At 47.7% G+C, this 23,665-nt stretch overlaps 2 protein-coding genes and 1 non-coding gene across 4 annotated transcripts in view; 1 reads left to right on the top strand and 2 right to left on the bottom strand.

The window, feature by feature from the left end:
• The window catches only part of LOC120651565 (dnaJ homolog subfamily C GRV2-like), a 34,189-nt gene extending 15,159 nt beyond the window's left edge, over positions 1 to 19,030 (top strand). For both annotated transcript variants that reach the window (XM_039929091.1, XM_039929092.1), the window contains 16 exons: positions 3,269 to 5,473; positions 5,732 to 6,094; positions 6,233 to 6,373; positions 11,074 to 11,466; positions 11,574 to 12,065; positions 12,281 to 12,504; positions 12,610 to 12,954; positions 13,078 to 13,366; positions 14,303 to 14,746; positions 14,832 to 15,177; positions 15,469 to 15,812; positions 15,896 to 16,363; positions 16,936 to 17,060; positions 17,599 to 17,722; positions 18,178 to 18,246; positions 18,385 to 19,030. In XM_039929091.1, coding sequence (XP_039785025.1) covers positions 3,269 to 5,473; positions 5,732 to 6,094; positions 6,233 to 6,373; positions 11,074 to 11,466; positions 11,574 to 12,065; positions 12,281 to 12,504; positions 12,610 to 12,954; positions 13,078 to 13,366; positions 14,303 to 14,746; positions 14,832 to 15,177; positions 15,469 to 15,812; positions 15,896 to 16,363; positions 16,936 to 17,060; positions 17,599 to 17,722; positions 18,178 to 18,246; positions 18,385 to 18,612 — 6,600 coding nt within the window. In that variant the 3' untranslated portion in view covers positions 18,613 to 19,030. The remainder of the gene's footprint in view (positions 1 to 3,268; positions 5,474 to 5,731; positions 6,095 to 6,232; positions 6,374 to 11,073; positions 11,467 to 11,573; positions 12,066 to 12,280; positions 12,505 to 12,609; positions 12,955 to 13,077; positions 13,367 to 14,302; positions 14,747 to 14,831; positions 15,178 to 15,468; positions 15,813 to 15,895; positions 16,364 to 16,935; positions 17,061 to 17,598; positions 17,723 to 18,177; positions 18,247 to 18,384) is intronic.
• Positions 19,031 to 19,267: 237 nt separating this feature from the next.
• On the bottom strand, positions 19,268 to 19,338 carry TRNAG-GCC. The gene has a single exon. It is a non-coding gene; the product is annotated as a tRNA-Gly (tRNA).
• A 1,397-nt stretch (positions 19,339 to 20,735) lies between these two features.
• On the bottom strand, positions 20,736 to 23,467 carry LOC120651567 (transcription factor MYC2-like). Its single transcript, XM_039929093.1, has one exon. It carries the CDS (start codon positions 23,365 to 23,367, stop codon positions 21,259 to 21,261), a length of 2,109 nt encoding a protein of 702 aa, XP_039785027.1. The 5' UTR covers positions 23,368 to 23,467; the 3' UTR covers positions 20,736 to 21,258.
• Between the last annotated feature and the right edge of the window lie 198 nt (positions 23,468 to 23,665).

Below are 23,665 nucleotides of genomic sequence, written 5' to 3' on the forward strand. Positions count from 1 at the left end.
CGGGTCCCCAGTGCCGGCGAGCGGCGACGCGGGCTGCGGGAGGGCGTCCATGAGCGGCTGCCGCGACCCACGGGAGGGCGGTGTCCGGTGTGTTTATGGCGGCCTGTTGCGTGTGTTGCGTGTGTGGCCTTGACGAACGGAGGCGACGACGTTTGGAGCAAATGTGACGGAATGCTATTTTCAGATAACGTTGCAATCTTTCGATGGTATTTTACGGAGCAACAAAGTTTTGGTGGTATTTTTCAGATATGGAGATCTTTCAGTGCTATGAGACCAATTTTCCCAAAAAAAATTATGCCCTTTGGTTCAAATTACCCCCATAATACAATTTGTCTTTTTTATTTCTCCATGCATAGGTGGAGTTTTAAGTTGAAATTTTACACGATGATACTACAGATCATAACACATGTTAGAAAAATACATCATAATTTTTTATCCTTATATTGATAGATTAGGATATTTAATTATAAATTAATCATTGGAGTTCAAACTTATATGAAAAATAACGATGACAAAATTATAACAATTTTTTTAATATGCATTGTGATGTGCACTACTACCATGCAAAATTTGAAATTAAAATTCAACTTGTGTATCGAGAAACAAAAAAGACAAATTGTATTATGGGGTAAAATGAACTAAATTGCATAGTTTAGGGGGTAAATTGAACCAAGTTATAGTTTAGGGGGTTATTCAGACTTTGGTTGTACTTGAAGGGAGTAAATTGAACTTTTTCCATATAAAAAATGTCCAGACTCGCCACACACTAGGAACAATCTGTAATTTGATCCATTCAGTTGCACACACATAAGAAGTTGATGAATAGTACGGTGTCAAATGTATGTGTGGTGTTAAGGGTATAAGAGTAAATGAGTCAAGGGTAGTTTAGTCTTTTCCTATTGTCTAGGGTTTGGGTGCTCATGTACTATATAAACCCCATTTGGGGCTATCCAATACATCGATCTGTCTAGCCTCTATCTCATTTGTAACATGGTATCACATCCACAGTTGAGATCCCCGATCCGGTAGTCCCCCGTCGATCTCCGCTGCGCCGTCCCTGGGAGGGTCGATCTTCCCTCCCAGGGGCGGCAACTCCTCCGTCCAGCCCCCCCAAACCCATTTTTTTTAGGTAGTGTCGCAGCAGCAACAGCAGTTCCGGCGCCTCTGTCCAGCCCGTCGCCGCTCGCCTCCTCCGCCGGCATCGTCTCTGCCGTCCGTCCACCTGCGCCGCCTCGATCCGGCGCCGTCCGGCCTCGTCTCCGCCCGTCTGTGCCGCATCTGCCCGTCGCAAATCCGGCTGTCCATGCCTCTTCCGCTTGCTATCTTCGTCCTCGCGGTCGGCGCCCGTCGCTGCCGCCGTCCACTCGGCCCGTCGCGGATCCGGCTGCTGGAGGCGGCCGCCTATCCGCGCTGTCTGCGTCCGGCGCGCGCTGTCCACGCGCCCGTCGCGCCTCCCTCCGCCGTCGGCCGTCCACCCGTCGTCACGCCTTCTTCCGCAGCAGCAGCACGTCTTCCCATGGATCCGTCCGCTCCCCTGCTCTGCATCGTCCGTCCGCCCGCGTGCGAGCTTCGGCCGAGCTGTTGGCCCTCGATCTGCTGCAGCCATGAGCCTCTTCCCGGCGGTGATATTTTCCCTCTCTGCTCATCTCTTCTCTTCCAATCAGTCACATCCTTTGCTGTAGCTTCATGCTGCTTATTTGGGAGAGAATAGAGCAAGGGATTATCTATGCTACTGCTTTGCTCTCATGTGGCCCCCTAATTCAGTAGCAGCATTTGTTCAAATTGGTGGCATATGCCATTACTGCATCATCTCCAAGCAGCTTGTTTCCTTGTGATTACTTCATGATTCCACCACGTTGTCATCCTTTAATGCCCTTTGTTCTGTGTAGCAGCTCTCTGCCCGTCATCTCCTATGTCTATCTGCAGGTGGTTGTTCGTCCCACCATTATCATTATCTTGTTGCCAAATTGCTGCAGGCTGCTACTTAAATTGGGAGAATTTCTTCATATCCTTGTTCTTTGGGGCTTTCCCCTGGATATGTGGTGCTTCTACACTTCAAGTTATCAGCTGCTTGAACATCTCCATATTTTGTTCTGCTGCTGTTTTGAGGCAGAGCGCCTTTTGCTGCTGCTATATAGCATCTGTCTTGCTGCTAGTGTCTACTATATCAAGTCATCTTCGTTTGTCTTCTGTTTCACCATTGTCTATCCAAGTCCACTACACATCTTGAGTTCGTCAATGCCGTGCGTGTCCACAAAATTCATTGCCAAATCAGCCACTTCCATTTTCTTTTTCGGGTTTGCCATGATTTGTGGCAACCCATCTTCGTCATCGTGGTTGATGCATCTTTGCCATTTGGCCTTTTCGTGGCCTTCTTGCTACATTTCATCACCAAGTGGCCTTCTTAGTCATCAACACGATAGTACCACTGCATGCCGTCTTGCAGATGTGGTTTATCTCTATTCTCATTTGGCTCGATTTGGCACATCACTAATCTCGTCGGGTTCAAAATCTCCAAAACAGCTGTCTTGTGGAGGAGACCATTTGCTACATCGACAAGTTCAAGAGTTGCACACTTTGATGTCATCTTTGATTTTAGACTTTGGATGTATCATTTTCTTTTTTTGTTGAGTCTAGTGCTTAGTATCAACTCTCCAAATGCAACGACATTGCATTCACGTTGCATTTGAGAAGGGGTGTTAAGGGTATAAGAGTAAATGAGTCAAGGGTAGTTTAGTCTTTTCCTATTGTCTAGGGTTTGGGTGCTCATGTACTATATAAACCCCATTTGGGGCTATCCAATACATCGATCTGTCTAGCCTCTATCTCATTTGTAACATGTGGAACCTAAAACAACTCTTTATTTGCGAACACCAATATGCTCACTAAGTTCGATGAGTACAATGACCAACATACCTGGAGAAGGACCAGAAGTGTTCCCATTTTAGTGTGTGTGTATAACTGTAGAACATTTCCATTTTTGACATATTCACATCTTCTGTATAGTAATTTCAAATTGTACATCAGTGGTGAAAGAATCTTGACCTGCTGCGCAGCAAAACGGTGCATTAGACTGTTATGCAGGTCCATTTTAGTATTTGCATTGATCTTCCTTGTGCCCTTGAGTTTCATGGACTTAAGCATGGAATAGTGCGATGCAGATGAGTGCAGAGTCCTAATCTATACTCTTAGAGTCATGGTGCATGTGTTTTCTGTCATGCTCACCTGTCTTCGTGCCTCATTTTTCCTTCCACTTCATTGTTTTCAGAGACAGTGTGCAATTCCAGTGCTACCAAGGTTAACGATGCCTGGGCATCGGATAGATCCGCCTTGTGGTGTAGCCCATCATCAGATGCCCCATCATGGTATTTTTGACATGGAGGCTGCTACCATGCACATCAAACATTTAGCTGCAGTTTCTAAAGAGGCTGTAGCATCATCTGACACTGTTCCTGGAGCAAAAATCAGATTGTGGCGTAGAATAAGGGAGTTTAATGCATGTGTACCATACACTGGAGTGCCCGTCAATATTGAAGTACCTGAAGTGGTCTTAATGGCCTTAATCAGTCTTCTTCCGAACCCACAACATGGCTTTCCCACTGATGCTTCTCCTCTTCCGCCTCCATCCCCAAAAGCAGCAGCAACTATAATGGGTTTTGTTGCTTGCTTACGCAGGCTACTTACATCAAGAAGTGTGGCATCACATGTCTTGGCATTTCCTGCTGCTGTTGCGAGAATAATGGGTTTGCTTAGGAATGGTTCAGAGGGAGTGGCAGCTGAAGCTTCTGGACTTGTAGCTATGCTAATTGGTGGTGGTCCTGGTGATGCATCCATGTTAGTGGATACAAGGGGAGAATCCCATGCCACCCACATGCATGCAAAATCTGTATTGTTCTCGCAGCCAATTTATGTTCCAGTCCTTGTTAACAGGTTGAAGCCAATATCAGTTTCACCATTATTATCTCTGTCCGTTGTGGAAGTCCTTGAAGCTATGCTTTGTGAACCCCATGGTGAAACAACCCAACATGCTACATTTGTTGAGCTACTACGTCAAGTTGCTGGTTTGCGCCGTCGTTTGTTTGCATTATTTGCACATCCAGCTGAAAGTGTGCGAGAGACTATTTCTGTTATTATGCGTACAATTGCTGAGGAAGATGCGATAGCAGCAGAGTCCATGCGTGATGCTGCCTTGAAGGATGGTGCTCTTCTGAGGCATTTGCTAAATGCCTTTTTCTTTCCTGCTGGTGAACGGCGTGATGTTAGTCGGCAACTTGTTGCTCTTTGGGCTGATTCTTATCAACCTGCACTTGATTTGCTATCAAGAATACTTCCTCCTGGACTTGTTGCTTATCTTCATACAAGGTCAGATGAAGATTCACAGAGCCAGTATGATGAAGCACCTTTAAGCAGAAGGCAGAGACGGATACTTCAGCAGAGGAGGGCTCGTGGAAGTAAAAGTATGGCAGCACAAGAACAGGGGATACCCTCCAATGGTGTTGATGATGGGGAACTCTTCAGACACACCAGTGCGGGTACTTATGGAGGAGCAGATGTCCATCAGAGGCATGTTGGTCAGTACTCTTCTGCCCACTCCCCATTGGCAGGTATAAATATCGATCCTTCTAATGCAGTTTCAGTTCCACATGGTTCTGTACCTGAGGCACTTTCTGAAAATAATCATCAAATCGGGGCACCACAGTTGGATTCACAAGTTTATTCAGTGGACTCCAATGCCAATGGAAATCTTGTCAGCTCATCACATTCAGATTTTTCAGTCCCTGCACAAGTTGTGGTGGAAAGCACTCCTGTAGGATCGGGCAGGCTCCTGTGTAACTGGTATGGGTTTTGGAGGGCTTTCAGTCTAGATCACAACAGAGCAGATTTGATATGGAATGAGCGCACCAGACAGGAATTGAAGGAAGCATTGCAAGCTGAAGTTCATAACCTTGATGTCGAGAAAGAAAGAACTGATGACATTGTCCCTGGAGGTTCGGTCACTGAGGATGCTGGTGGTAGTGACAATTTACCTCGAATTTCTTGGAATTATGCTGAATTTTCAGTTCGCTACCCAAGCTTGTCCAAAGAAGTCTGTGTGGGGCAATACTATTTGCGGCTGCTGCTTGAAAGTGGGAGCAACTATCGAGCACAGGATTTTCCACTGCGTGATCCTGTTGCCTTTTTTAGAGCTTTATACCATCGGTTTTTGTGTGATGCAGATATTGGTCTTACTGTGGATGGTGCAGTTCCTGATGAGTTAGGTTCATCAGATGATTGGTGTGACATGGGAAGATTAGATGGCTTTGGTGGAGGCGGAGGGTCTTCTGTAAGAGAACTTTGTTCAAGGGCAATGGCAATAGTTTATGAGCAACATTATAAAATTATTGGACCTTTTGATGGCACTGCACATATTACTGTTCTCCTAGACAGAACAGATGATAGGGCATTGAGGCATCGTTTGCTACTACTATTAAAGGTTTGTTGCTATGTACTGTCATTTTCTCTCTTATTTTATAGTAAGATGACATAAGAGATGCTAGATATGCAAACGTCAACAAGCTTTGTTATCTGGTCTCATCTTGACATTGCACAGTAGAATCCATAAATCTCTTAGTTTGGGACATGACATTAACTTTGGACAATATTTTCAATGACCATTACTACTATGGCTTTGCTGACGTGACATACCATTGAAATCTGAAATCTTCTCCCTCTATTTTCCTTGTTTTTGTAGGCCTTGATGAATGACCTTTCAAATGTTGAAGCATGTGTTTTGGTTGGAGGCTGTGTTTTGGCTGTTGATTTGCTTACGGTTGCGCATGAAACATCTGAGCGGACAGCTATTCCTTTGCAATCTAACCTCATTGCAGCAACCGCATTTATGGAACCTTCAAAAGAGTGGATGTACATTGATAAAGATGGCACACAAGTCGGGCCACTTGAAAAAGATGCAATAAGAAGGCTATGGTCGAAGAAGTCAATTGATTGGACAACAAAATGTTGGGCTTCTGGTATGTCTGACTGGAAAAGGTTACGTGACATACGGGAACTACGTTGGGCACTTTCTGTAAGAGTACCTGTCCTGACTCCTACTCAGGTATTGAGTCTATATCCTGTGATCAGACACATGCTCGCACACACACATCGTGCTTCTACTTTCCCCCCTTTTCAGCAGTCAGCTCTCAGCAAGCACAAATTTTCTTCTCATAAATTAGAAAATGTATCTTGTTTACAGATTGGGGAGGCTGCATTATCTATATTGCACAGTATGGCGTCAGCACACTCTGATCTTGATGACGCAGGCGAAATAGTAACCCCAACTCCTAGGGTGAAACGTATATTGTCAAGTCCAAGATGCCTTCCTCATGTGGCGCAGGTTTTCTCCAGCTTCAAGTTTTTTTTTCTATTTCTGTCATCAGTTGTTAATGGCAACTAGATGAACACAACATAAAAGTGATAGTAACTAATAGATTCACATTAATAGATGCAACCATTAAGCTTTGCTTATTTCCTCAAAATATATAGTTACTAAAATTGTAACTCCCTTTTAAACCTGTTGGTATAGCTATTGTTGGTGTATATGTGAGCCCATGTATAGGAACTATATATCCCACCCTTCTAGGGTTTGGAGGAATAGACACAATTATTCTCTCCTACATGGTATCAGCTTAGCCTCTCTCTACCTCTCCTCTCCCTGCAGCTGCCGCCGCCGTTGTCGCCATGGCCGGCCGGCAGCCGGTGCCGCCGCCCCTCCTTCCCTTCCCTCCCCTCTCCTCCCTCCCCTCTCTCTCCTCTGCTGCGGGATCTCCCGCGCCGGTCCCTGGCGCTGGTGGATCTGCTGCGTAGGGCCCCTGGGGTGCGCCTACCCCGCAGGTGCCCGCCGCCGCCGCGCTGGGCGCAGCCGGCGCCTCTGCTACCGCCGCCGGGGGCGCCTGGCGCAAACCGGGTCCTTCAGCGCCATGGGCCTGACGCCGCCGGTCAGCACCGAGTGGATCGCCGACTCGGGTGCCTCCTTCCACACCACCTCAGATGCCAGTATCCTGTCTTCTGTCCGAACCCCACACCCCTCTTGTCCTTCTTTCATCATGGTTGGTGATGGGTCTTGTCTTCCTGTCACCGCTGTGGGTTCTGCTCCTGGTTCTTTTCTTCTTCCCAATGTTCTTGTTGCTCCTCAGATGGTTCATAACCTTCTTTCCATTTGTCAGTTTACAGCTGACAATTCTTGTTCCATCGAATTTGACTCTTCTGGCCTTACTGTAAAGGATTCGGTCTCTCGGCATCCGCTCCTCCGGTGTGACAGCACGGGGCCTCTTTACACCCTTCGCCTTCCGTCTTCCGCTGCACCACTCGTCTTCTTCGTCTGCCGCTTTTGCCGCGACGCCGTCTCCCACCACCTGCCACCGCCGTCTTGGTCACCCTGGCCGCGACGTTCTGGCTCAGCTCAGTCGTAGTACCGATATTCCTGGTACTAGGGCTCCAGCTGAGCACCTCTGCCATGCGTGCCAGCTTGGTCGTCATGTTCGGCTTTTTTTTTTCTTCTTCGCATGCGACGTATGCCTTTGATCTTGTAAACTGTGATCTGTGGACCTCTCTTGTTCTCAGTCTTTCTGGCTATAAGTACTATCTGGTGGTGGTCATGATTTCTCACACTACTCTTGGACTTTTCCTTTGCGCGCCAAGTCTGAGACCTTTCCCACCCTCCTCCACTTCTTCGCCTGGGTGTCCACTCAGTTCGGCCTCACCATTAAGGCCGTCCAGTGTGACAACGGGCGTGAGTTCGACAACTCCACCTCCCGTTCTTTCTTCCTCTCTCGGGGTGTTCAGCTGCGTATGTCTTGTCCGTATACCTCTCCACAGAACGGCAAGGTTGAGCGGATGATTCGCACGACGAACGACGTCGTGCGCAGTCTTCTGATCCAGGCCTCTCTGCCTCCCCACTTCTAGGCTGAGAGCCTTCACACCGCCACATACTTGCTTAACCGTCTTCCGTCCACTGCTTCTCCTGCTCCCACTCCACACCACGCTCTTTTCGGTACCCCTCCTCGCTACGACTACCTTCGGGTCTTCGGGTGTGCATGTTACCCTAACATCTCCGCCACTGCTTCTCACAAGCTGGCGTCCCGCTCGCCTCGTTGTGTGTTCCTTGGTTACTCCCTTGACCACAAGGGGTACCGATGCTTTGACCTCACCTCTTGCTGTGTTCTGATCTCCCGACACGTCGTGTTTGACGAGTCAGATTTTCCCTACTCCACCTCCTCCACACCTTCTCCTTACCCCGAGTTGGAGTCCCTGTTTTCGACTGACTCGGTGGTTCAGACACCTGTGCCTATCTGTTCTTTCCCTGCAGGTTTTTCCGGTACACCGGCACCGCTTCCGGTGATCCCTGCTGCGCCAAGCGCGGCCCCGGTGCCCGCTGTCGCGCCACGCGCGGCCCCCGGACCTCCGGTCGTGCCGCGCGCGGACCCGGTGTCTCCTGCACGGCCCCGGTGCCTCCCCCTGCACCTGCGCGATATGCTCAGCCGGTGCAGGTGTACCGGCGTCGTTCGGCGCCGACACCGGCGCCGCCTCTGGCTCCGGAGGCTCCTGCAGCGCCTACACCGGAGCCGTCGCTGCAGCCTCCTACACCGGAGCCGTCGCTGCAGCCTCCTACACCGGAGCTGTCGTTGCCGCCGCCGCCGCCGCCTCCGCCGACTCGCTCTCGAGTCGAGCCGGCGGTGTACCACCCGCCAGTCATCCATCGGATTCCTCAGTATATCCGCCACAGGCCGCGACTCTCTCCGCCACTAAGGGGGAGCCGCGGGTCTCTCCGGTACCCTCCTCTGTCCGCGACGCCTTGGTGGATCCTCACTGGCGTCGCGCGATGGAAGAGGAGTACGCGGCTCTTCTTGCCAACCTGACGTGGGACCTCGTGCCGCATCCGTCTGGTTGCAATGTGGTCATCGGCAAATGGATCTGGACGCATAAGCGTCGGGCTGACGGCACACTGGAGCGCTACAAGGCTCGCTGGGTTCTCCGGAGTTTCACACAGCGGCCTGGTGTGGACTACGATGAGATTTTCAGTCCAGTGGTGAAGCATGCTACTGTGCGCACGGTCCTCTCGCTCGCGCTCTCTCGCTCTTGGCCTGTGCACTAGCTGGATGTGAAGAATGCCTTTTTTCATGGCACTCTGTCAGAGACAGTCTACTGCTCTCAGCCAGCCGGATTTGTGGACTCCAGTCTTCCGGACATGGTCTGCCGACTCAACAAGTCTCTTTATGGTCTGAAGCGGGCTCCTCGGGCTTGGTATTCTCTGTTCGCCACGTTCTTGCTGACATTGGGGTTCGTCGAGGCTAAGTCTGACACATCTCTCTTCATCTACTGCCGTGGGGATGAGACTGCCTATCTGCTGCTCTATGTCGATGACATTGTGCTCACAGCCTCCAGTCAGCAGTTGCTTCAGGGTGTCATCTCCTCTCTGTAGCATGAGTTTGCTATGAAGGATCTTGGTCAGCTCCACCAATTCTTAGGCGTCACTGTTGAGCCTCGCCCGTCTGGTCTTCTCCTTCACCAGCGGCAGTACGCACTCGATATTCTGGAGCGGGCCGGGATGAATGATTGTAAGCCCTGCTCCACTCCTGTCGACACTCAGGCGAACCTGTCTGCTGATCTGGGTAATCCGGTGGCTAATCCTACTGCCTACCGGAGTCTGGCCGGTGCCTTGCAGTAACTCACCTTCACAAGGCCGGACCTCACCTACGCTGTTCAGCAGGTCTGTCTCGATATGCATGATTCTCGGGAGTCACAGTGTCACACCTTGCTGCGCTGAAGCGTCTCCTCCGCTACGTCCGTGGCACTGTGGACCTCGGCCTGGTTCTTCACCACTCGTCCTCTGCTTAGCTGGTTGTCTACACCGACGCTGACTGGGCTGGCTGTCCGGACACTCGCCGCTCCACTTCCGGCTATGCCATCTTCTTGAGCGGCAACCTGGTCTCCTGGTCGTCCAAGCGGCAGCCGGTTGTCTCCCGCTCCAGTGCCGAGGCGGAGTACCGTGCTGTCGCTAACGGCGTGGCGGAGGCGTCCTGGATACGACAGCTCTTAGCGGAGCTCCACAGCCCGCTTGCCAAGAACACGCTCGTCTACTGCAACAACGTCAGCGCCGTGTATCTCTCCACCAACCCCGTTCAGCATCAACGGACGAAGCATGTGGAGATCGACTTGCACTTCGTGCGCGACAGGGTCGCCATCGGCGATGTTCGGGTACTCTATGTCCCGACCACCTCCCAGTTTGCCGACATCTTCACCAAGGGACTACCCTCCTCAACCTTTTCGGAGTTTCGCTCCAGCCTCAACGTAGCAGGTGGCTAGTTGTGGCTGCGGGAGGGTATTTGCCCTGCGTATACTTTCTCGTTGTCCAGTCTTGAACACCGCTGCGCCTCATTCTTCCGATTTCTTCAATCAAGCTCCGCCAGTGGTCCATCTAGAGGCTCATGTATAGGAAAGGAACTATATATCCCACCCTTCTAGGATTTGGAGGAATAGACACAATTATTCTCTCCTACAGCTATCAGCAATATAATACATACAATTGTTAGTTGTCTTTATGATAAACTATTTTCGTACCAATAATTTCATTCTTTAATTTGTGCTTAATTTATTCAACTCGTCAATGTTCTTTTTCAGCTTTTGAGATTTATTTTTCTCTTTTTGCAATAATTTATTTGGCCGAACAAAAAAAAAATCATCAGTGGATAATTGAAACTTGATAGTGGGGATTGGATAACACAGCATATAAGTGACAGTAACTAATAGATTTATATACCGATAGCTGAATAGAATGCAGCCATTGCTCTGCTTTCACAAGTAATATTTCCTCAAAATATATAGAGTTAATAAATTGTAAATCAGTAAACCTGTTAGTATATCCATCAGCAATAGAATACATGTATTTGCTAGTTGTCTTTATGATAAGCTATTTGTTCATACTAGTAAAATTCATTCAGCCCTTCAGTGTTCTTTTTCAATTTTTAGATATATTTCTATTTCTTTCCAATAATTTCATTGACACTGACAAAAGAAATTCAATTTGAAATTGTATAGGTTATGCTTACTGGGGAACCAAGCATTGTTGAAGCAGCTGCCTCATTACTTAAGGCTATTGTTACAAGAAACCCTAAAGCTATGATTCGCCTGTATAGTACGGGAGCCTTTTACTTTGCATTAGCTTATCCTGGTTCAAATCTCCTATCAATTGCACAATTGTTTTCAGCCACACATACTTATCAAGCTTTTCATGGTGGTGAAGAGGCAGCAGTATCATCATCTTTGCCTTTGGCGAAACGTAGTGTACTTGGTGGACTGCTCCCAGAATCTTTATTGTATGTCTTGGAACGTAGTGGCCCTTCTGCCTTTGCAGGTGCAATGGTGTCTGATTCTGACACACCAGAAATTATATGGACTCACAAGATGCGGGCAGAAAACCTTATTCATCAGGTCTTTTACTGATACCCCTTTATCGTTATTTGTAACATTTTCTTTCATGTCTTGAGATTTTATAATCCCCTTTCAAGTTATGGTGTTCATCTGATTTCTTTTTGCAGGTCCTGCAGCATCTTGGTGATTTTCCTCAGAAATTGGCACAACATTGCCATTCACTGTATGATTATGCTCCTATGCCACCTGTGACTTACCCGAATTTGAAAGATGAGATGTGGTGCCATCGTTACTACCTCCGTAACCTCTGTGATGAGATTAGGTTTCCTAACTGGCCCATTGTTGAGCACGTGGAGTTTTTGCAATCGTTGTTGGTAATGTGGCGTGAAGAGTTAACTCGTCGTCCAATGGATTTGTCTGAAGAAGAAGCCTGTAAGATACTGGAGATATCACTTGATGATCTTGCGGTTGGTGAGAACGGTAATAGCAAGCAGTCTTCTGAGTTAAGTTCAGCTAATTCTGGAAACAAAATTGAAAATATTGACGAGGAGAAGCTTAAGCGCCAGTACCGTAAGCTAGCAATAAAGTACCATCCAGACAAGAACCCTGAGGGAAGAGAGAAATTCGTTGCTGTACAAAAGGCTTATGAGCGATTGCAGGTGCTCCTTTGTTCATATGGACAATTATTAGCCATTGACGCATGCTATCTTTTCATGCCTTCTCCTTTTGTTGCCTACACTGTTATTTTTTAACCTATGCACCTACACTGTTATCTTTCCTACGAATTGGTAGTGATGTGCAAACTAGTGAGCCCTTTAAGGCATATTTTCACACTGTTGACTATTTACAGTGAATCTATCATCTATACATGCAGGCAAGTATGCAGGGATTGCAGGGACCACAAGCCTGGAGGTTGCTACTCTTGCTCAAGGCACAATGTATCTTGTACAAGAGATATGGAGATGTCTTGGAACCATTTAAATATGCTGGTTATCCAATGTTGCTAAATGCTGTCACTGTAGATAAGGATGACAGCAATTTTCTTTCATCTGATAGGGCCCCTCTTCTTATAGCTGCTTCGGAGCTAATTTGGCTGACGTAAGCTAGTACAGAATTAATTTATTATGTTTATACATTTTCTTAAAAACTGCTCACTCGGATTCAATATCCATTATCTGATGTTTTTTTATAATGTTCTGTTAGATGTGCGTCTTCTTCATTAAATGGAGAAGAACTTATACGAGATGGTGGTATCCCCTTGTTGGCAACACTTCTTTCTCGCTGTATGTGCATTGTTCAGCCCACGACACTGGCAAATGAACCAGCTGCAAGAATAGTCACCAACATAATGCATACCTTCTCCATTCTTAGCCAGTTTGAATCAGGAAGAGTTGAGATTCTCAAGTTTGGTGGCCTTGTTGAGGACATTGTGCACTGTACAGAACTTGAATTTGTTCCCTCAGCTGTGGATGCTGCGCTGCTGACATCTGCTAATATTTCAGTGTCATCGGAGTTGCAAGATGCTCTGCTAAGGGCTGGATTTTTATGGTAATTTCCTGCCATCTTATTGCTTCTTCAATTATTATGGAAATTAGATAGTAAACCGAACTATGATATACATTAGGAGATAAACAGATGTTTCTGATGTATCTAATTGAAATATACTTGTAGGTATGTGCTGCCCCTACTGCTTCAATACGATTCAACAGCAGAAGAGAATGAGACAAGTGAGGCACATGGTGCAAGGGTGCAGATTGCAAAAAATTTGCATGCTGTTCGTGCAATTGAGGCTTTGTCTAGGCTTTGCGGTCTTAGTAGTGTCGAGATATCTTGCCCATCTAACAAATCTGCATACAATGCTCTAAAGGCACTTCTTACTCCAAAGCTTGCTGACATGCTGAGAAACCACCCACCTAAAGAGCTCTTATCGAATCTAAATTCAAATTTGGAGTCACCTGAGGTAATGGGTTCTATTTCAATTGTTATGCCTAGAATACTGCGATTTCATAATAAAATTCATGTAAATGTATGCATCTTGTATACTATTCACCACCATGGTCTGCTATATGTTTAGCAACTTGCTATATAGTCATGCATACAAGCAGCTTAAGAGTGTCATGCACACAAAGTTCAGGGAATTATAATCAGAATGCGTATGTAATTAATATTGCTAAGAGCCTAAGACACATAGGGAAATATAGTCAGAGTGGATATAATGAATTATTTCCAGCTTGAAAATGTAGCAAGGACAGTTTCATAGTCATGTTCTCCCTACTCCTTGTTTAATATTAAGTCTGACAGATTGGCAGGATATGTTTGTGTATGGATGCATACTCAGAACAGTAGTGCATTATTTGTTTCATCAATTTATATCTGGTCATAGTGAGCAATTACTCTGTTCCAAATGGCACAACTTATGCAAGTATTTTGCCACAACCAACTTCTGTTTGGCTGTACATGTGTAATATGAATATATGATTCGCTTCTTCAATATATGCTTTGTATAGCCTTTTTTAAAAAACTGTACAGCGGGGGAAGCCCCTGCTGTGGTATGGTATATATATAAATAAGTAGAAAAAAGAGAAGAACTGTACAAAAGGCCGCCAACCACAAAGGGCCGGAGGACCTAAAAAGGAGGAGTAAACCTCACAGAAAACTCTGAGAAAGGATAAGAGAAACTTCAACTAAAGTTGGACATTATCAACCCAGCTAAGAAAGGCCTGTCGTTTGTCTTGATTCTGTGAGCTTGTAGTCTTGCTTTGTATAGCCTCAGTGTGCAATTAAAAGTTATTTTTTCTGTCTAATACTCGTATTAAAATTATTTCACAAAATCCACTACTCTTAGTTTGTTATTCACAGATACTTTTGTGCTCAAACAACTTTGCTTTTGTTTCAGATCATATGGAATTCTACCACCAGAGGGGAGCTTCTCAAATTTGTTGACCAGCAGCGTGCTAGTCAAGGCCCTGATGGTTCATACGATTTGACAGAATCACAATCTTTCACCTATGAATCTTTATCAAAAGAATTGAATGTTGGTAATGTATACTTGAGAGTTTACAACAATCAGCCGGATTTTGAAATAAGTGATCAGGAAGAATTTTGCATTGCTCTGCTTAAATTTATAGCAAAATTAGTACAACAGTGGAATTCCATTAATTTGGAGGAAAATACGATGCATCAACATGTTTCACTTGATGCATCTACTTCTGAAAACTTTAAAGTTGGTGATTCAACTGATGAAGGAAAAATGGATGGCTCATCAGGAAAACAAAGTACAGGGACTGATGAAGATTCCAAAGTAATTACAAACCTCCAAAGTGGGCTAACATCACTTCAGGTGCTTCTATTGAAAGAGTATTTTTCTCAACCTTTTCTGTGTGAGGTGCATTTTCTGAATTGTATGCCACATCTTTTTATTGCAGAATCTTCTGATAAGTAATCCAGGCTTGGCTGCTGTCTTCACTTCCAAGGAGCGTCTGATTCCTCTTTTTGAATGCCTTGCGCTGCATGTTCCTCCTGAAAGCAACATCCCGCAAATCTGTTTAAGTGTTCTTTCTCTGTTGACAAAGCATGCTCCTTGTTTGGAGGCCATGGTTGCAGAAAGGATGAGCCTCATTTTGCTATTTCAGATACTCCACTGCAATCCTCCTTGCAGGGATGGAGCACTTGCTGTACTGTATTCTTTAGCCAGCACCCCAGAGCTTGCCTGGGCTGCTGCCAAGCATGGTGGTGTTGTTTACATTCTTGAGCTTATGTTGCCTCTTGAAGGTTCGATCTTTACTTTATTGTATTGTTACTATAGAGCAGATGTTTCTTTACATCCATTATTTTGTACAATTTGCATGATACTCGCAATTACATGCTCTAGCAGTGATTAATTGTATGCATAAAATCCGTGCTAAAATTACTTATGCTTACCAACTTCCAGCGAAGTTCAAATGTTTTTAAATGTTGCTTCGCTTAACTGCTGTGCACATGGTTTAATTTATACATGTTTAATTTATTAGATGACCTTATAGGTACATACATTATATTTATCACTTAATTTATACCATGTAGAGGAAATCCCTATGCAACAAAGAGCTGCAGCTGCATCCTTATTGGGCAAACTTGTTGGGCAACCAATGCATGGTCCCAGAGTGGCGATCACACTTGCTAGATTCTTGCCTGATGGTTTGGTTTCTGCCATCAAAGATGGACCTGGGGAAGCAGTTGTTTCATCTCTTGAACAAACAACGGAAACTCCTGAACTAGTATGGACACCTGCAATGGCAGCTTCTCTTTCTGCACAGTTGGCAACCATGGCATCAGACCTCTACCAAGAGCAGATGAAAGGCCGTGTTGTTGATTGGGATGTACCTGAACAAGCATCTGGCCAACATGTAATGAAGGATGAACCTCAGGTAATTTGTTTTCTAGAACATTTTTATTCCTGCGTACCATATTTCTGTAACCCTGGCTAATATGTTATGCTTCGCAAATTCAGGTTGGTGGAATTTATGTAAGACTTTTCCTAAAGGATCCCAAGTTTCCACTGAGAAATCCTAAAAGATTTCTTGAAGGACTGCTAGATCAGTATGTCTCCTCTGTTGCTGCTACACATTATGAAGCACATGCTGTTGATCCAGAGCTTCCTTTGCTGCTGTCCGCAGCATTAGTCTCCTTACTACGAGTTCATCCGGCCCTTTCAGACCATGTCGGTTATCTAGGTTATGTTCCAAAGCTTGTTGCAGCTATGGCCTATGAGGGAAGAAGGGAGAGTATGGCATCTGGGCAGGCAACAAGTGGATCGCAGGCAGAACCTAGTGAACATGACAATTCAGGTCAACCTGAGGCCAATGTGCAGACTCCACAAGAACGTGTTCGCCTTAGTTGTTTGCGTGTATTACATCAGCTTGCATCTAGCACAACTTGTGCAGAAGCTATGGCAGCAACAAGCGCAGGAACTCCTCAGGTATCCAATTATTTGACTTCTTTATATTTTAATAACTCTTTCTGGGTAATGCATGTTCTATCTTTTGAGCAGTGTTTTTTTTTTGGTTTTGTTGATGCAACAGGGTGACTGCTTTTGTGATTTGACTTTCTTCTAATAGGTTTCCTGTGATAATTTTTTTTTGATACTAGAATCAGCGATTTGAAATGTAATTATCATGTTAGAACCTGTAATGCTCAGAATTCAGATTAAAATTTAAGCCTGTTAATGTGATGATTTCACTTCTGGCATCTTTTATCAGTCTGACTGCAGAATTATCTCTTTAACTTCCACAGAGACTATTTATACCACTGTTTCAAAAATTGGCTTGGCTTGCCTACCTTGGCCGGTTGGCCCTAGGAGCCACCCTGCCATTTACTGCTTTTAGAACACTAATACTTGCATCCTTTTTTAAATTCTTGACTTGACATCATGGAAATCAATAAATTTTCTCTACTGTTTAGGGGAACTCAATAAGCATTCTGTATTCCTGTATGATCAATACATAGTACATTGTGGCACCATAATCTTTTCTTGCTTGAACTGACATGCAGGTTGTACCACTGCTTATGAAAGCAATTGGGTGGCAAGGTGGAAGTATACTGGCATTGGAAACATTAAAGCGTGTAGTCGGTGCTGGTAATCGAGCTCGTGATGCTCTTGTTGCCCAGGGGCTAAAGTAAGCTGCTGAAAATGCCAATATAGTGCATATCATGTGAACTTGTCCTAAAAGCTAAAATTTCTGTCAAAAACATTTGTAAAACTATAGACTTTAAATTTTCCCAAAAAAGAAGTTTAATGGCTATAGGTGTTGGCACATTATATAGACATGCAAAAGATGCATATGAAGTTACACAATTCAAAATCGTTAATTTACTTGTGAGGGGCTGAAATTGTTTGAGTTTAATTTAATATGGTAAATCAAAGTATTCTGTGGTATCTCAGGTCATGCCTATTTTTCCTCGTTTATAAAATTAGTTAACGCTTCATTTTTGTTGACTTTGTGTCCCTGCTGACATCAAATATTGTTAACCTCTTATTTCTATTTAAATCAGTCTGTGCCAAATTTTTAAGACTTAAAAGCAAACGAAATGATATCCAGAAGTCCAAAAGCTTGCTTGTTTGCTTGTTTGTGTATTCACTCAACCTAGTCTTTCTTGGAATCAAGTCTTGCAATGGCTAAGCTTTGTCATGTATTTGATAATGAAACAAAACAGGGTTGGTCTTGTTGAAGTGCTCCTTGGTATTCTTGATTGGCGTGCTGGTGGAAGACAGGGACTCTGTAATCAGATGAAGTGGAATGAATCAGAGGCTTCGATTGGGCGTGTTTTGGCAGTGGAGGTGACTGTTAGTATATTAAAACATATTAGTATATTAAAACATGAGATCGATGCAATAGAACATGGAATTGTAACTCCCAAGAAAAGAAAAACAAATTGGACCCATTGCAAAAGTTCTATAGGCATATGATATAGCCAACTGGGACCAATATCCTTTTTTCTTGTTTTGGGTATCTATAACTTGTAGAGAAATTGTACATTCAGCATTTTTTGCGTAGCCTGGAATGTTTTGAACTTCAAAATTCACGAAGTATTCAGACAAGAATTGGACAGATATATTTCCTGTGAGTAGGCATTGTGTTTTTTAAAAAATTAAATAAATCTTCAGAGCATAGAACTGTTTGATTGTACTAGTTTTTTATTATTATTCTTGATGCATTTAGTTCTGCCCGTTATATGGCCTCATCAATCTCAACTCTCAAGGCTTGTACTCCCTGTCCTGTTTGATTTACACAGGTGCTTCATGCATTTGCAACAGAAGGTGCACACTGTGCTAGAGTTCGTGAAGTCCTGAATTCTTCTGATGTAAGTAACTCCCCTGCGCAGCACAATTCCCTGAAAATCTTTAGGATCTGGAAAACTACATCTGTGATCATGATGAGTGATTGGCCAAACAGAAAATGAAAGAAATAGTGGTTTGAGTATCAATTTCCTGTTGTGTAGGTATGGGGTGCTTACAAGGACCAGAAGCATGATCTATTCCTCCCATCAAACGCACAGTCCTCTGCTGCTGGAGTTGCTGGGCTCATCGAGAATTCGTCATCAAGACTCACCTATGCCCTTACAGCACCCCCGCCTCAACCAGCATTGGTCCGGCTACCATCTTCATCTCCCTCTCCCCCATCAGCTCCTTCAAATCCAAGTGGACGGCATTCTTACCATCATTCGTAGCGCGAAAAACAAAAATCATTAATCACAGTGGCTTTTGGAGATATGTCCATTTGAAATTGGTATGATTTGTAGAGTGAAGAACATAACTAGCCTTGTTACAGAAGCAAAATACAGCCCGCGCCTCCATACCCCACCAAAGAGCAGCTTGTCAGAGGCTGCATTTCAGTACATAGCATGTACAGTTTTCCATTACATAGGGGTCGGTTTTGCGTTTGTTGTTCCTTGTACACATGTAAAGCACATGCTCCTTTTCTGTAATATAGATGTCCATAGAATACTCGAGCTGGAAATGTGTATCGATCCTTTGCTGGGTGGATACCTTAACTTTTCTGGATTACATGGTCTTCTTGACACGACGTGAGGATATGGATGCTTTTTGTCCGTTTGACCCGTATTGTGTTTTGTGTGACCTTATATATTTTTAGTTGTAATGCGTGCTCTACTCCAGCTTCGTGCCCAAGGATTTTTCTTTGTACCAAAACACTCTTTGTACCAAAACACTTCTTTGCTTGGAGTTCAATTTGTAAATGGTTTGCTGAGATGTTACAAAGCACAACCTTTCGCTGCAGTTGAATTTCAACTCGAAAGTGAATCAAAATAGATACGCCCAAAGAATGAATAAATCAAAACGGATTTGATGTGGAAAAAAAAGTTTTGCACCAGCCGGGAATCGAACCCGGGTCTGTACCGTGGCAGGGTACTATTCTACCACTAGACCACTGGTGCCAGATGTTTTCAGTCTATTAAGATCTTTCATATCCAAGCATAGGTCATTATATTGATGTATGTTTAATTGTTAGGAGTATTTTTTAGAAGAATACATCTGGACGATCAGATTGATTCACATGCATTGGTCTAGAGAAAAAATGGTCTTGTATTCTTTCTTGACTCCCAACTCTTGACCCAAAATTTCACTGCCCAAATGTTTTACCCAGATTACTTATTATCCACCGCATCCATTCTAGCTAGGTATTGTGAGGGATAGCAGGGGAGGGAGGGAGGCATGGGACAGAGGTAGGATACTGGGATGAGGCCGGGAGCATCTGGGTCTTGTCTTTTTTTTTTTCCTCATGGGTAATTTGATCTACTTGTTCATGTACTAATGGAAGATAATAACAGAACTGATGGCAGCATCAATTTGGGAGTAAAATTTAGAACTAGTGTCATAGAAGGCAAAAAAATTCTAGAATGATTAGAGCTTCTGTACAAGGCCGTAAGCAAAAGTGGAGCTTGCTCCCAATCCTTGAGTCCGCGGCATGGCTGAGGAGGTGCATGTGGAATGGAGACGGGCTGGGGAGGCAAGCAAACAGCAAAGCTCCTTTTGTTCGCTAGTGATGGCCGGCCCGGGCTGGTGTTAGTTAAAGGCACATGCGCGATAAGCAAAGCCGCACGCCACTCTTGCCCCCTCCAGGAAACAAGCCCGGCCGACGCAGAGGAAACTAAAAAAAATACCAAATAAAAACAATCGCTAGCACTAAAATAAAAGGATATGTTTAGATATATAAAAACGGACATGTGAATATGTGATGTGGTTTGCGCCCTTGCCTCACCCATGGCTACCACAATGACATCACTCGTGACGTGTGATTGCTTCACAGGAGTACATGCGTTCCATAGCCATTAGGCAGGGGCTGGCCACTGGATAATCGTTTTTTGCAAGTCAAGGGCCCCCCGTTCTCGAGTCCCAATACAGGACTTTTGTGCATCTTTTTTAATTCATGCGGAAACCGTGGTGCTCCATGTGAATTTCCTGCAAGTTCATGGGCCAAGCAAGTGGCTTCCCCCCATTTTTATATTTTATAGATATGGGAAAAGTTGCTTCTCCTCCTTCCCTCGCCTAACTCCCCCCTTCATCCCTAGTGCTTGCACGTGCTGGCGAAATCCACCCAACTCACATGCCCCCTGCTCCCATGGTGTCCCCATCATGTCATGTGCAAATCCTACTGTCGCTCGTGTTAAAAACTCAAGCACGCCCAGGCAGGTGACACGACCGCAACCTTTAAGCTCGTCAAATGGTAACAGAAACACAGACAATAAGATCAATCGATCAGTCAAGAGACAACGGCATGATCCATCAAGAGCTTCAGCAGGAACATGTGATTCAGAGTTTCAACAAGAACTGATGGTAAACCAACCAAGACAGTTGTTGCGAGATCAAAAAAGCGACTCCATTTTCAGGCGAGATCCTGGTGTAAAATACGTATCAGGGCATCATCGTGCGCCCGGTACAAAGACGATCAACCCATCCTATATACAGTTTCTGATTCAACCAACGCTAGCGTCGATCGATCGATCCATCATCGCGGCTCATAACAACAATACAGGTAGGTAATTAACAAGGATGGATGGACGCCTGCTGATTGCTCAATCCTGCTAATTAGTAACACGCTACTAGCAAAAACACAAGAAGAAGATGAACAACCGCAGCAGCAGCAGCAGCTAAGTATCACCCCTCATCCATCCTCCCTTCTAAAGTTTACAACAACAACACCGTCGTCATGGTCGTCTTCCTCCTCGCGAATCTCTCCAGCAGCTATTGTGTTGTGACCATGGAGGTGACGACGGCGACAAACAATCCGGTTGCGGTAACGGTAACGGTATCGTCCCTATGATATCTGGCTGCCCCAGGTGAGGTGAGATCCCTAATTACCTGCCCATGGCGGCGCCCGGCTCCGCGAGGCGGCTGTAGAGGGCGGCGTTGAGCTGCTCCTGTGAGTAGATGCGGCTGGCCATCTTGACGGCGACCTGCTGGATCATGAGGTCCTTGACGACGGAGACGCTGGCGTGGTAGACGTCCAGGTCCAGCTCGCGCAGCGCCGTCATGAGCCGCGCCGACGGGTGGTTGCGCTTGTGGCACTGCACGCGGATCATGGCCTCCAGCCCCAGGATCTTGGCGTCGATCTCTACCGCGTGGCACCGCGGCCCGGCGTCGTGCCCGGCGGCGTGCGGGGCCGGCCGCGCGTCGCGCTCCTTCTTGAGCGCCTCGATCTGCGCGTGCAGCGTGTCCTTGTCCGACTCGAGCGCCGTCAGCTTGCCGCGGAGCTCGTTGATGTAGGAGATGGCGTCGCCGAGCAGCGACGCCTTGTCCATCTTGGACACGTTGGGCACCACCGCGCGCAACGCGTAGAAGCGCTGGTTGAGCTTCTCGCGCCGCTGCCGCTCCGCCTCGACGTGGTTCAGCGGCTCCTCCCGGCCGTTGGCCGGCTTCCGCCCGCGCTTGCGCGGCCGCTTCTCCGCCTCGGGCGGCGGCGCCACCACGCGGCTGCTTTCCACCTCGCGCACCGAGGCGTCCAGGTCCGAGTGGTCCGACTCCGACTTGGCCGGCGCGCCCGTGCCCGTCGACTGCCGCATCGTCGGCGCCGACGAGAAGGACAGCATGCCCTCGTTCGCCGTCGCCGCCGGGTGGTGGTTGGTGTTGCTGGCGCGGGATGTGGCCTCCATCGAGCGCTTGTTGTTGTTGGTGGTGGTGTTGTTCTTCGCGTCGTTCGCCGCGGCGGCCGTCAGGGTCGCCGTGTGCTGCGAGAAGAGGCTCCCGGGCGCGGTGGTCAGGCTGGCTGTGGCGGCGGGGGGCGCCGGCGACTGGTTCCTCCGGCCGTTGCTGTCGGCGCCGAAGCTGAGGATCTCGCCGGACTCGGGCTTGAAGAAGGGCGGGGCCGCCGCCATGGAGGAGGGATTGGACGCGAAGTCGGAGAAGTTGAGCTCCCGGCGGAAGGGGCCCTGGTTCTGCTGGTGCTGCCGCTGCGGTGGCGCGGCAGCCGGCGCCGGCGGGGGAGGGGGCGCGTGCACGGAGGGGCTGGGGTTCTCCGTGAGCGTGCTCGTGCTCCCGTTCTCGAAGTGGATCTGGGGCGGCGGCGGCGGCGGCTTGCTGACGGAGATCTCGGCCGACGGGTGCGACAGGGAATCCTTGATGTCCATGACCGGGTCGGCGAGCCAGAGCACGGAGGGGTCCGTCTCCGCCTGGTCCGCTCCGGGCGCGGGCTGCTGCGGCGGCGCCGGCGGCTGCACGGGCGGCCACGAGCCGCCCCCTGCTCCGCCTCCGCCCCCAAAGAGTGCGCGGATCTTAGCCATGCTCTCGGCGGTCTGGAAGACGACGTCGGTGGAGCCGAGCTCGAGCACCCCCGTGCCGACGGGGACGCAGACCATGGTGCGGAGGCCGAAGTTGTAGGCCTGGCGCGCGCGCTCGCACGGCGCGGCGGAGAGGCCGGAGGCGATCCAGGTGGGCTGGCCGGCGAAGAGCGCCTGCCCCGGGAGGCCCGAGCCGTTGAGGAAGGACTGCGTCATGGAGACGAGGAAGAACCACTCGGTGTCGGTGACCTCCTCCTCGACGGCCTCGTCGGGGGCGGCGGCGGCGCCGGAGATGAGCGAGTTGAGCTCGCGGAGCACGCGCTTGCGGTGCTCCTGCTCGGCCTGGGCGGCGGGCGTGAGCGGCCTCTGCTTGCGCTTGTCGTCGTCGCAGCCCTTGTAGTAGCCGTCCCCCCAGCCGAGCAGCGAGGCGCCGGTGGCGGCGTCCACGGAGGACTGCCAGAAGATGGCGTAGGTCCAGGTCTCCCTGGAGCCCTCGATCATGGCCTGCAGCCGCTGCTGCAGCGTGTCCTGGTTGAAGCCCGGCGCCATCATCGCCGGCGGCGCCTGCGGCGGCGGCGGCGGCGGCGTGGCGGCGGCCGACGAGGCGCCGGCCCAGGGAAAGGCGGGGAGGTCGGCAGAGGCCATGAAGGCCTCCATCATGGAGGCGTTGTCGTCCGTCCACAGGTTCATGAGCCGCCGAGCAGGAGGAGGAGGGCGAGGTGGACAAGGAAGAGGGAGGCCAGGAGGGTGGAGAAAAACGGTGGGTGGAGAACGGAGGAGGCCGAGAGGGGGAAAGCGAAAGAAACGGTTTAGAACGCGGAATCCGTGGGATTAGGGGCACAAACCCGAAAACGCCCCTGCCGCGGGTCCCGCTCCCTGCTCGCGTGCCGAGGGCAAATCCGGAAACATCTCCCCACCGAGGGGGCGGCAGGGGGCCTGCGCGGCGCCAAATAGTAGCGGGGGGAATTCGTCGAGGGGTCGATTTTAG

The sequence above is a fragment of the Panicum virgatum genome, chromosome 9K (assembly GCF_016808335.1).
Source record: "Panicum virgatum strain AP13 chromosome 9K, P.virgatum_v5, whole genome shotgun sequence".
Lineage (NCBI taxonomy): Eukaryota > Viridiplantae > Streptophyta > Magnoliopsida > Poales > Poaceae > Panicum > Panicum virgatum.